The 14,472-nt window shown below is 38.8% G+C and overlaps 1 protein-coding gene across 1 annotated transcript; it reads left to right on the forward strand.

The window, feature by feature from the left end:
* The first annotated feature begins 630 nt into the window (after positions 1–630).
* On the forward strand, positions 631–1,581 carry LOC127680286 (olfactory receptor 2AG1-like). Its single transcript, XM_052175799.1, has one exon. The coding sequence runs from the start codon at positions 631–633 to the stop codon at positions 1,579–1,581; it is 951 nt and encodes a 316-aa protein (XP_052031759.1).
* The last annotated feature ends 12,891 nt before the right edge of the window (positions 1,582–14,472 follow it).

The following is a 14,472-nucleotide window of genomic DNA, read 5'->3' on the forward strand; positions in this document are numbered from 1 at the left end:
TATAGAAAGAACAGCACACACCTTTAATTCTAGCACTCTGGAGGAAGAGGCAGGGAGAGCTCTGTAATTTTGAAATGAACCAGGTCTACAAAGTAAGTTCCAGGACAGCCAGGATTACACATAGAAACCCTGTCCTAAAGAAAAGAAAAGAAAAAAAGAATGAATAATTTTTAAGAAAAAGCCAGAAATGTGAAGAAGTAATAGACATAATTTATTAAAGCCACACCTCATATAAGTTGCGAATCTCATATTTAAAATATGTCTATTCATAAAGAAAATTGGAATATTAAAACTATTTACCAAATTTACACTAAAGAAATGATGGAGTAACAAAGAGCTAATTTAGTCTTTCTATACTTCTTTAGGTTATATCTTATTTAATATTTTCATCAGGTTATAACCTATTTTAAAATTATTATTTTAGTGTATTATCTCCACTTAGATAAATCTTTCTTCAAGATATAATCATCAATTTGAAATTTGGAAACCAAGAAGCAAAGCAGGAAAGACATCATTTTACTGGAGTCCTCTTGGGTATCTTAAGTGAACTATAACGTTACAAAACCAGGACCCATATTAGCAAAATTGTGTTGAACCATCTTATCTTGGCTACTGAAGAAATGACACAGAATGGAGTACTGGAACTCCACATTGGGAGGTGCCTTCATCTTGGTGGGGATTCTGGATGACAGTGGCTCTCCTGAACTGCTCTGTGCTATAATCACAGCCCTGTACATGTTGGCTATAACTAGCAATGGGCTTCTGCTGCTGGTCATCACCATGGATGCACAGCTCCACGTACCCATGTACCTTCTGCTTCAGCAGCTCTCTCTCATAGACTTCTTTCTCACATCAATTATTATCCCCAAGGCTGTGATGGATTTTCTGCTCAAAGACAACACCATCTCATTAGAGGGCTGTGCCCTTCAGATGTTCCTGGCATTGACACTTGGTGGTGCGGAAGACCTCCTTCTGGCATTCATGGCCTATGACAGGTATGTGGCTATTTGTCACCCTCTGAACTATATGGTTTTCATGAGGCCAAGCATCTGCTGGCTTGGAATAGCCACATCATGGATCCTGGGTTTCCTGAGTGCTCTAGGATATACCATCCACACAATGCAATATCCCTTCTGCAAATCCCGTAAGATCAAAGATCTATTTTGTGAGATCCCTCCATTGCTGAAGCTTGCTTGTGCAGACACTTCCAAATATGAACTTATGGTTTATGTGATGGGTGTGGCCTTCCTAATTCCCCCACTTGCTGCCATCCTGGCTTCCTACATATTAATTCTTTTCACAGTGCTCAACAAGCCTTCAAATGAAGGAAGGAAGAAAGCCCTTGTCACCTGTTCTTCCCACTTGACAGTTGTTTGTCTGTACTATGGGGCTCTCACAGTTATGTATGTCCTACCCAGTTCCTATCTTAGTCTCAAACAAGAGAACCTCCTATCTGTTTTCTACACTGTCGTGACCCCAGCTCTAAACCCCCTCATTTACAGCCTGAGGAATAAGGAGGTCACTGGGGCCTTGAAGAGGGTCTTGGGTAAGTGGTTTCTCCCTACACAGTCTACTTTTTAAGGGCTTCTAGTAGGTATCTTCTAGACTTAATTCTTTCTTAATGTCAGCAGATTTCTGTTATAAATGAAATTCTCTTAATGAAAGCAAGGAAGTGAAAGTGTTTCTTTTTCTGGAGAAGCAGAGAATATGTCCTTGATAAAAGTTTTTTGAATCTTCTCATCATTTGGCTTTTTACAGGAAGAGATTCACACTATTTAAAATTATCTGTTGTCTTTCAAAGTGAGTCTCCATTACCTAGAGTAGCTATTTTTCAGAGTATAAAGGATAGTGATACAAGAATATTCTGGTCTTGTGTCCATCCTGAACCTAAATATTAAAGAAAGTAATCTTAAGTAGGTTTCTCAGAAATCAATGGGAGAGGATTTTTGAGGCTTGCAAAAATTTTAAACCAACTACTCTTGGTAAGATATAAATCAACTCAGTTGTTCCCCATCCTCTCCCTGTAAATTATAAGCACCAGTTTTTATGGATAGCCTAACAGATGACTTTTCTTGGCCTCAGTGTGTGTGTGTGTGTGTGTGTGTGTGTGTTGGTGTGTGTAACATAATATATCTTCCCCCTTTCCCTCCCATTCCTCCTCCTTCTCTTTCCTTTTTCTCACCTCCTTTTTTTTCTTTTTCCTCTTGAAGTGATTGGTAATGAAATGATGAAATGGTCATTTTTAAAATTATAACTTGTAAAGAATAGTTTAAAAGGAGCAAAATAAAAGTAGTTTTCATTTGTCCTAATCATTTTTCAAAGTATCTTAACAATTGTAAGTGGTTCATACATTTTGTGTGTACTTTAAAAACTATACAATCTAAACATGTGTCAAAATTACCAATGGCACCCCAAGCATATACTTGATATTTTTATGCCTTTTTGTATCAGTGAAAAACCTAGTCAGGATTACTTAACTGCTGAAGCATCTCTTTAGCCTAAAAGGTAATACTGAATGAAATAACTCATACACTGAAAGACAGATATCCCATGTCCTCTCACATGTTGATCCTGACTTTGAGTATTTAGTTTTGTATGTTTAACCTGATGCATCTGTTGAAGAAGCAAGGAAAGTTATGGGTTAGATTAGTGGGGTAGCTTTAAAAACAGATGGTAGCAGAACATAGAGGATATGAAAACAGAGATAGGAATATTGGGGGCGGAATGAAGTTATAAAGGGTGGGGAAGACATAGGATGAGGGGGTATTGATAAAAATAAAGGCTTATATGGAAAAATCATATGGAAACCTACTATCTTGTAACTCAACATAAAAAATAAATTTAAAATTTGCTTGAAAGTATTTTTCAGCTGTATTAAATATGTTATATATAATGGAATATTCCTGGTTTGAGAAATTTATTAATGCCTTCTAAGGCATTAATGGAATAAATAGTCTTAGAACTGGTGAAATCATAAAATGAAATGGACTTTCTTTTCATTATTATTACTGCTACTATTTACATTGATGCCATAGAAACTAAAAATAGAAGTGTGCAAGCAAAGTTTACAGTGTTTTCAGGAGCTGAAACCTATTATCTAGTTATGAATTGCCACCAAGAGCTACAGCAATAGTTTATGTTGAATCGCATGAAAACCTTGTGGTTTTCTGAGCAAAGTAACACAGAGGAGGGTGATTTATATTTGTAACTCTCATTTTCATCAATAATCCATATTATTAATCTGTGATCAACAGTATTCACTCATGTGAAGTACCTCTGTTTAAACTCCATTTAAAAGAAGTATATTTTAATTATCTCAGAAACAAAGGAGGGTTTATAAAAATTTCTTCATAGATCCTACTTTTTAATAAGCTTTTCCTAGCTTTCCTCTCCAACCCTGCCCACATACCTTCTTAAACTTTTGGCTCCTAGTATACCCTCCACACATTGATGATTACACCATTGTATTGTAATATCCACTTATTATATTGCTTATTTGAGTTGAAAAATTATAGGTTACAGTGGATCTTCTTTATACACACTTTAAAACACTTAGACTGCACCTGTCTGCCTCATTTCCCCATCATCATTTTACCAGCAGCTTGACTCTTTCTGTACCCCACATTTCAGCTCTCTACTTTCATCTTTATTGTTATTCCCTCCTCCAATGCATGCCCCTCTGCTGGCATTTCACAGCTCTGCTTTCACCCCTTCCATGTTCTCTCAGCCTTGCTGGTTTTGAGAGTGACTTTGAATTGGAACTTGAAAATGAATTCTAATTAGGGCTAAGCATGCACAGTGATGTATATTCAGCATTCTTACCACTTAAGAATCAATGCATTGATTTCTCCCCACTAGAAAAAATCTCGAGACACTTCCACAACTAGAAAGAGACAGGGAATTAAAGAGTAAGAGAGAAAAGAAAAGGGAAAAGTAAGCCAGTGTCTTTGTGTTTCTGTGGACTGAGAGAATAAAAACTTTCAGAGGAAAAGAGAATGGCCAACTGTCTATGTTGCTGAAAGTGTGGGAAAGGAGGATAAGGAAGGGCTTTCTGTATAGCTCATATTGATGAATTGGCAATAACAGGCACATGGAATGAGAAAAGAACCTGGCTGGGATTGAATTCCTGTGAGTAGATGATCATCAGGGGAAAAATAGATACAGAAATTCATTTTCTTTCTTTCTTTTTTCCTTTATGTGGGGAAACTGAGGAAATGGGGCAATAACTGAAAGAAATGGAGTTGTGGGGAACAGTATCTATGATGAGGCAATCAGAATTTATTTGTACTTTATGGCTGTCTTTCAGACAATAGAAGAAAACAGTTTTCTTTTAAAAAGAAATTATTGTTCAGGGGCAAATTTTTGAGGAGGACAATAAAATTGGACATTGGCTAGCAATTGATAGGGAATTATATTGAAGAAAACCAACACAAGCTGTTTAAGTACAGATAGTTAAGGACAGATCAGTGGAAGATTTGAAGAGATTGAAGCCAACTCTGTTGGCTGAATACTCTGTTCTAAATAAAGTATGGGACAAGGCTATCGGAGTCAGTTGCCAGCCCAGGCATGGAGTTCTTCTTTCTTATAGGTTCTTCTTGAAGTAGCGGAGAGGGGGGAGAGCATCAGGTCTTATGAAATTCGAGGATAAGACTTTGTCTTATGAGATATTTAGAGTTGCTGTATAATAAAAAGTTAGTCATCTAAGTCTAAGTTACTGTGCTATTGTAGCTGACTTGTCTTCGGTGTTCCCCTGAGGTCAGAGACTGCAGCCTCTGGCATTTATCACCTCATGCTAAATCAGCAGGAGATTAAATAAAGAATTAATTGCTAGAACCTTTTCCATATTGTCCATATGCCTCTTGCTTCTTAGGCTAGAGGTAAGTTGGGAGCAATAAATGTCCTCCTCCTCCTCCTCTCCTTTTCCTCCTCCTCCTTCTCTTCCTCCTCTTCTTCTTCTCCTCCTTTTTTAAAAAATATATTTTCTTTATTTACATTTCAAATGTTATTCCCTTTCCACATTTCCCCAACAAAACCCCTATCCCATCCCCCCTTCCCCTGCTCATTAACCCACCCACTCCCACTTCTCTGACCTGGCATTCCTATACACTGGGGCAAAGAGCCTTCAAGGATCCAAGAACCTCTCCTCTCACTGATAACCAACCAGGCCATCCTCTGCTACACATGAGGCTGAAGCCATGGGTCCCGCCATGTGTAGACGGGGTACAAAATACCCATGAAAGGAAATACAGAGACAAAGTGTGAAGCAGGGACTGAAGAAAAGATCATCCAGAGACTGCCCCACCTGGGGATCCAACCCATATACAGTTACCAAATGCAAACACTATTGGGGATGCCAACAAGTGCTAGCTGGCAGGAGCCTGATAGAGCTGTCTCCTATGAGGCCCTGCCAGTGCCTGATGAATACAGAGGGACTTGTTCTTAGCCAACCATTGAACTCAGCACAGGGTCCCCAATGGAGGAGTTAGAGAAAGGAACCAGGGAGCTGAAGGGGTTTGCAACCCCATTGGAGGAACAGCAATAAATTTCTATGGAACCACAGAAGAAAATAACACTTGCAGAAGGAAAAACTTTTACTTAAGAAAATATGCATAATATTCACAGCTTCATGCACGCTCATTAATATATTTCCATTCAAATCCAGTTGGGCCCAGATTGTGTGGATTTTCACAGTTACATACTTACACACATACATGCATAAATTCTCACAATTACACACACATGCATGCTTACATATGCATATTGAGCAAAAAACCAAGCACCTGTGTAGAAAGAACTCAGTCATTCTGGATGAAAAATGAGCTCCAATCTTTATTGCATAGAGAAAGAAAAAGCTTCTATCTTTTTTTATTAGATATATTCTTTATTCACATTTAAAATGATTTTCCCTTTCCTGGATACACCCTCCCCCAAAGTCCCATAAGCCCTCTTCCCTCCCCCTGTTCCCCAATCAAACCCCTCACACTTCCCTGTCCTGGTATTCTCCTACACTGCTGCATCAAGCTTTTCCAGGACCAGGGGCCCCTCCTTCCTTCTTCTTGGACATCATTTGATATGTGAATTGTGTCTTGGGTATTCCAGCTTCTGGACTAATATCCATTTATCCATAAGTGAATGACATGTGTGTTCTTTTGGGATTGGGTTACCTCATTAAGGATGATATTTTTTCAGTCCCACCCATTTGCCCAAGAATTTCATAAATTAATTGTTTTTTTAACCTTGTCTTTTTTAAATTTTATTTTCTATATTCTTTGTTTACATTCCAAATGATTTTCCCTTTCCCAGTTTTCCCCTTGCCATAAGTCCCATAAGCCCTCTTCCCTCCACCTGTTCTCCAATCCACTGTCTCTGTCCTGATAATCCCCTACAATCAAACCTTTCCAGGACCAGGGATCTCTCCTTCCATCTTCTTGGGAATCATTTGATATGTGAATTTGTCTTGGGTATTCTGAGCTTCTGGGCTAATATCCACTTATAAATGACTGCATTCTATGTGTATTCTTTTGTGATTGGATTACCTCACTTAGGATGATATTTTCCAGTTCCAACCATTTGCCTAAGAACTTCATGAATTCATTGTTTTTAATTGCTGAGTAGTATTCCATTGTGCAAATATACCACATTTTCTGTATCCATTCCTCCACTGAGGGACATCTGGGTTCTTTCCAGCTTCTGTCTACTACAAATAAGGCTGCTATGAACATAGTGGAAGATGTGTCTTTATTGCATGCCAGGGAATCCTCTGGGTATATGGCCAGGAGTGGTATAGCAGGGTCCTCCAGAAGTGTCATGCCCAGTTTTCTGAGGAACTGCCAGACTGATTTCCAGACTGGTTGTACCAACTTGCATTCCCACCAGCAGTGGAGGAGTGTTCTTTCTCCACATCCTCGCCAGCACCTGCTGTCTCCTGAGTTTTTAATCTTAGCCATTCTGACTGGTATGAGGTGAAATCTCAGAGTTGTTTTGATTTGCATTTCCCTAATCACTAATGATGCTGAACAATTCTTAAGTTGCTTCTCAGCCATTTGAAGTTCTTAAGGTAAAAATTCTTTGTTTACCTCTGTACCCCATTTTTTAATAGGGTTATTTGGCTCTCTGGAGTCTAACTTCTTGACTGGAGGTCAACATGCATAAGAATTTGAATTGATCCATTCTTATCTCCTTGTACTAAGCTCAACACCAAGTGGGTCAAGGACCTCCACATAAAACCAGACACACTGAAACTAATATAAAAAGAAACTGGGGAATCCCCTTGAGGACAGGGGCACAGGGGTAAAGTTCCTGAACAGAACACCAAAAGTTTATTTCTAAGATTAAGAATTGACAAATGGGACCTCATAAAATTACAAAGTTTCTCTAAGGCAATGACACTGTTAAAAGGACAAAACAGCAACCAAGAAATTGGGAAAAGATCTTCACCAACCCTACATCTGATAGAGGGCTAATATCCAATATATACAAATAACTCAAGAAATTAATTGTTTTTAATAGCTGAGTAGTATTCCATAGTATAAATACACCACATTTTCTTTATCCATTCCTCTGCTGGGTTCTTTCCAGCTTCTTGCTATTATAAATAGGGCTGCTATGAGTATAGTGGAGCATGTGTCCTTATTACATGCTGGAGAATCCTCTAGGTATATACCCAGGAGTGGTATAATGGGGTCCTCTGGTAGTATCATGCCCAGTTTTCTGAGGAACCGCCAGACTGATTTCCAGAGTGGTTGTACCAGCTTGCATTCCCACCAGCAATGGAGGAGTGTTCCTCTTTCTCTACATTCTCAGCAGCACCTCTGTCTCCTGAGTTTTTAATCTTAGCCATTCTGACTGGTATGAGGTGAAATTTCAGGGTTGTTTTGATTTGCATTTCCTTGATGACTAAGGATGCTGAATATTTCTTTAGGTGCTTCTCAGCCATTCAATATTCCTCAGGTGAAAATTCTTTGTTTAGCTCTGTACCCCATTTTTAATAGGGTTATTTGGCTCCCTGGGGTCTAACTTATTGAGTTCTTTGTATATATTGGATATTAGCCCTCTGATGTAGGGTTGGCAAAGATCTTTTCCCATTTTGTTGTTTGTCATTTTGTCCTATTGACGGTGTCATTTGCCTTATAGAAACTCTGTAATATTGTGAGGTCCCATTTGTCAGTTCTTGATCTTAGAGCATAAGCTATTGGGGTTCTGTTCAGGAACATTTCCCCTGTGCCTATGTCCTCAAGGCTCTTCCCCAGTTTCTTTTCTATTAGTTTCAGTGTATTTGGTTTTCTGTGGAGGTCCTTGATCCACTTTGGACTTGAGCTTTGTACAGGAGATAAGAATGGATCAAATTGCATTCTTCTGCATACTAGCCACCAGTTGAGCCAGCACTATTTGGTGAAAAGGCTATCTTTTTTTCCATTGGATGGTTTCAGTTCCTTTGTCAAAGATCAAATGACCATAGGTGTGTGGGTTCATTTCTGGGTCTTCAATTCTTTTCCATTGATCTACCTGCCTGTCACTAGACAAATACCATGCAGTTTTTGACAGTATTACTCTGTAGTACTGCTTGGGGTCCAGGATACTGATTCCCCCAGAAGTTCTTTTATTGTTGAGAATAGTTTCAGCTATCCTGGGTTTTTTGTTATTCCAGATGAATTTCAGAATTGCTCTTTCTAACTCAATGAAGAATTGATTTGGAATTTTGATTGGGATTGCATTGAATCTATATATTGCTTTTGGCAAGATGGCCATTTCTACTATATTAATCCTGCCAATCCATGAGCATGGAGGATTTTTCCATCTTCTGAGGTCTTCTTTGGTTTCTTTCTTCAGAGACTTGAAGTTCTTGTCATATAAATCTTTCACTTGTTTGGTTAGAGTCACACCAAGATACTTTATATTGTTTGTGGCTATTGTGAAGGGTGTCATTTCCCTAATTTCTTTCTCAGCCTGTTTATCCTTTGAGTATAGGAAAGCTACTGATTTCTTTGAGGTAATTTTAAATCTGGCCACTTTGGTGAAGTTGTTTATCAGCTATAGCAGATGTCTTGTGCAGTTTTTTTTGGGTTGCTAAAGTATACTATCATATCATCTGTAAATAGTGATAATTTGACTTCTTCCTTTCCAATTTGTTTCCCTTTGATCTCCATTTGTTGCCTAATTGCTCTGGCTAGAACTTCAAGTACTAAATTGAATAAATATGGAGAGAGAGGGCAGCCTAGTCTTGTCCCTGATTTTAGTAGGATTGCTTCAATTTTCTCTCCATTTAGTTTGATGCTGGCTACCAGATTGCTGTATATTGCTTTAACTATGTTTAGGTATGGACCTTGAATTCCTGTTCTTTTCAAGACCTTTAACATGAAGCGATGCTGAATTTTGTCGATTGCTTTTTCAGCAGCTAATGAAATGACCATGTGGTTTTTTTTTAAATTGAGTTTGTTTATTTAGTGGATTACATTGATAGATTTCCATATATTCAACCATCCCTATATTCCTGGGATGAAGCGTGCTTGATAATGGTGAATGATTGTTTTGATGTGTTTTTGATTGCTCTTTGCAGAAGATATGATAGTATACTTAAGTGATCTCAAAAATTCCAACAGACAACTCATAGTGCTGATAAACAATTTCAGCAAAGTGGTCAGATATAAGATTAAATCAACTCGGCCTCCCGCCAGTCAGGAGAGGCTCACCTCCATCTTGGTTTCGGGCTCCAGAGAGATCGGACAGACTGAGGTACACAAACATAATCCAAGGCAAACACCGCGGGGGTCTGAGCCCGACACAATCTGGGGCAAGGCCTCAGGCGGGAGCCCTCAGTTCAACTCTCTCTGCTTCCAGATCCAGATCAGCCTGGGCGGCGGCACCACATCTCCAGGTCCTGCAAGAGGCTAGAGGGGCTTCCGGGCAGCCAGCTGGGAGAAGTCGGTGTGCTCCAGTAAATCCAGCGGGCCCCAGCAGGAGCCTTCGGATGCCTACTTAAGGATCTGAACAGCCTGGGCAGCAGCACCCTGTTTACAGGCAGTGCAGGAGATAAGCTGTGCACCAGAGGCCAACTGGGAAGGGGCAGCTTGCACTGGTGAGTCCAGCACTGACAAGACAAACTAATACCAGTGAGATCTAGATGGCAAAAGGCAAACACAGGAACGTCACTAACAGAAATCAAGGCAATATGGCAACATCTGAACCCAATTCTCCTTTACCAGCATGTCCTGGATACCCCATCACACCAGTAAAACAAGATTTCGATTTAAAATCACTGGTCATGATGCTGGTACAGGAACACATGAAGGACATACTTAAAGAAATTCAGGAGAAAATGGATCAAAAGTTAGAAGCCCTTGAGGGAAACACAAAAATCATTGATAGAAATCCAGGAGAATACAAAAGCCAACAATGATGAAACGCAAAAAACACTTAAAGAAATACAGGAGAACTTTGGTCAACAGGCTGAGGTCATGAAAGAGGAAACACAAAAATCTCTTAAAGAATTACAGGAAAGCACAAACAAGCAAGTGAAGGAGCTAAGCAAAACCATCCAGGATCTAAAATCAGAAGTAGAAACAACTAAGAAAACTCAAAGGGAGACAACTTTGGAGATAGAAAGCCTTGGGAAGAAATCAGGGGACAGAGATGCAAATATCAACAATAGAATAGAAGAGAGAGAAGAAAGAATCTCAGATGCTGAAGATACCATAGAAATCATGGACTCAACAGTTAAAGAAAATGCAAAATGCAAAAAGCTTGTAACCCAAAATATCCAGGAAATCCAGGACACAATGAAAAGACCAAACCTAAGGATTAAAGGCATAGATGAGAGTGAAGATTTACAACTTAAAGGGCCAGCAAATATCTTCAATACAATTATGGAAGAAAACTTCCCTAACCTAAAGAGAGAGATGCCCATGAATATAGAAGAAGCCTACAGAACTCCAAACAGACTGGACCAGAACAGAAATACTTCCTGTCACATAATAATCAAAACACCAAATGTTCTAAACAAAGAAAGAATATTAAAGGCAGTAAGAGAAAAAGGCCAAGTAAAATATAAAGGAAGACCTATCAGAATCACAGCAGACTTTTCACCTGAGACTATGAAGGCTAGAAGGTCCTGGGCAGATCTCATGCAGACTCTAAGAGAACACAAATGCCAACCAAAACTACTATACCCAGCAAAACTCTCAATCACTGTAGATGGAGAAACTAAGATATTTCATGACAAAACCAAGTTTACCCACTATCTATCCACAAACCCAGCCCTACAAAGGATAATAGGAGGAAAACACCAATACAAGGAGGGAAACTTCACCCTGGAAAAAGCAAGATAGTAACCTTTCATCAAACCCAAAAGAAGTTAAGCAATCAAAATTAAAAAATAACGTCAAAAATGATAGGAAGTAACAATCACTACATTTTGCTGCTTACAGGAAACACACCTCAGGGTCAAAGACAAACACTACCTTAGAGTAAAAGGCTGGGAGACAATTTTACAAGCAAATGGTCTCAGGAAACAAGCTGGAGTAGCCATTTTAATATCAGATAAAATTGACTTTCAACCCAAAGTCATCAAAAGAGACTCTGAGGGACACTTCTTTCTGGTCAAAGGAAAAATACAACAAGAAGAACTCTCAATCCTGAACATCTATGCTCCAAATGCAAGGGCACACTCTTTCGTAAAATAAACTTTATTAAAACTCAAAGCACACATTGCACCTAACACAATAATTGTGGGTGACTTCAACACTGCACTTTCCTCAATGGACCGATCAGGAAAACAGAAACTAGACAGGGACACAATGAAACTAATAGAAGCTTTGGACCAATTAAATTTAACAGATATATATAGAACATTCTATCCTAAAACAAAAGAATATACCTTTTTCTCAGCACCTCCTGGCACCTTCTCCAAAATCGACCATATAATTGGACACAAGACAGACCTCAACAAATATAAGAAGATCGAACTAATCCCATGCCTCCTATCAGATAACTATGGAGAAAAAGTGGTCTTCAATAGCAACAAAAACAACAGAAAACCCACATACACGTGGAACTTGAACAATATTCTACTCAATGATACCTTGGTCAAGGAAGAAATAAAGAAAGAAATTAAAGACTTTTTAGAACACAATGAAAATGAAAACACAACATACCCAAATCTATGGACACAATGAAAGCAGTGCTAAGAGGAAAACTCATAGCCCTGAGTGCCTCCAAAAAGAAAATGGAGAGAGCATACATTACCAGTTTAATGACACACCTGAAAGCCCTGAAACAAAAAGAAGTTATTTCACCCAGGAGGAGTAGAAGGCAGGAAATCATCAAACTCAGAGCCAAAATCAATCAAGTAGAAACAAAGAGAACCATACAAAAAATCAACAAAACCAGGAGCTGGTACTTTGAGAAAATCAACAAGATAGATAAATCCTTAGCCAGACTGACCAAAGGGCACAGAGAAAGTATCCAAATTAACAAACTTAGAAATGAAAAGGGAGATATAACAACGGAAACTGAGGAAATCCAAAAAATCATCAGATCCTACTACAAGAGACTGTACTCAACACAACTGGAGAATCTGGAGGAAATGGATAATTTCCTTGACAGATACCAAATACCAAAATTAAATCAGGACCAACTAGACCATCTAAACAGTCCCATAATGCCTAAAGAAATATAAGGAGTCATAGAAAGTCTTCCAACCAAATAAAGCACAGGACCAGATGGTTTCAGTGCAGAATTCTATCAGACCTTCAAAGAAGAGTTAACACCAATACTCTTCAAACTATTCCACAAAATAGAAACAGAAGGAACACTACCCAATTCCTTCTACGAAGCCACAATTTACGCTGATACCAAAGCCACAAAAAGATACAACAAAGAAAGAGAACTTCAGACCAATTTCCCTTATGAACATCGATGCAAAAATACTCAATAAAATTCTTGCCAACCGAATCCAAGAACACATCAAAACGATCATCCACCATGATCAAGTAGGCTTTATCCAGGGAATGCAAGGTTGGTTCAATATATGGAAATCCATCAATGCAATCCACTACATAACCAAACTCAAAGAACAAAACCACATGGTCATTTCATTGGATGCTGAAAAAGCATTTGACAAAATTCAGCATCCTTTCATGCTTAAAGTCTTTGAGAGAACAGGAATTCAAGACCTATAACTTGACATAGTAAAAACAATATACAGCAAACCGGTAGCCAGCATCAAACTAAATGGAGAGAAACTTGAAGCAATCCCACTGAAATCAGGGACCAGACAAGGCTGCCCCCTTTCTCCTTATCTTTTCAATATTGTACTTGAGGTACTAGCTCGGGGAATTCGACAACATAAGGAGGTCAAAGGGATACAAATTGGAAAGGAAGAAGTCAAACTATCATTATTTGCAGATGACATGATAGTCTACCTACGTGACCCAAAAAACTCCACTAGAGAGCTCCTACAGCTGATAAACAACTTCAGCAAAGTGGCAGGTTATAAAATCAACTCAAGCAAATCAGTGGCCTTCCTATACTCAAAGGATAAGCAGGCTGAGAATGAAATTAGGGAAATGACCCCCTTCACAATAACAACAAACAGTATAAAGTATCTTGGGGTGACTCTTACCAAACATGTGAAAGATCTGTATGACAAGAACTTCAAGACTCTGAAGAAGGAAATGGAGGAAGACCTCAAAAAATGGGAAAACTTCCCATGCTCATGGATCAGTAGAATCAATATAGTTAAAATGGCCATTTTGCCAAAAGCAATATACAGATTCAATGCAATACCCATCAAAATCCCAACTCAATTCTTCACAGAGATAGAAAGAGCAATTATCAGATTCATCTGGAACAACAAAAAACCCAGGATAGCAAAAACTATTCTCAGCAACAAAAGAAAATCTGGGGGAATCAGTATCCCTGACCTCAAGCAATACTACAGAGCAATAGTGTTAAAAACTGCATGGCATTGGTACAGTGACAGGCAGGAGGATCAATGGAACAGGATTGAAGATCCAGAAATGAACCCACACACCTATGGCCACTTGATCCTCGACAAAGAGGCTGAAAACATCCAATGGAAAAAAGATAGCCTTTTCAACAAATGGTGCTGGTTCAACTGGAGGGCCGCATGCAGAAGATGCGAATTGATCCATCCTTGTCTCCTTGTACTAAGCTCAAATCCAAATGGATCAAGGACCTCCACATAAAGCCAGACACTCTGAAGTTAATAGAAAAGAAACTGGGGAACACCCTTGAGGACATCGGTACAGGGAGAAAATTTCTGAACAGAACACCAATAGCGTATGCTCTAAGAGCAAGAATTGACAAATGGGACCTCATAAAATTACAAAGTTTCTGTAAGGCAAAGGACACCATCAAGAGAAAAAATCGGCAACCAACAAATTGGGAAAAGATCTTCACCAATCCTACATCAGATAGAGGGCTAATATCCAATATATATAAAGAACTCAAGAA

The sequence above is a fragment of the Apodemus sylvaticus genome, chromosome 1, assembly GCF_947179515.1.
Source record: "Apodemus sylvaticus chromosome 1, mApoSyl1.1, whole genome shotgun sequence".
Taxonomy (NCBI): domain Eukaryota; kingdom Metazoa; phylum Chordata; class Mammalia; order Rodentia; family Muridae; genus Apodemus; species Apodemus sylvaticus.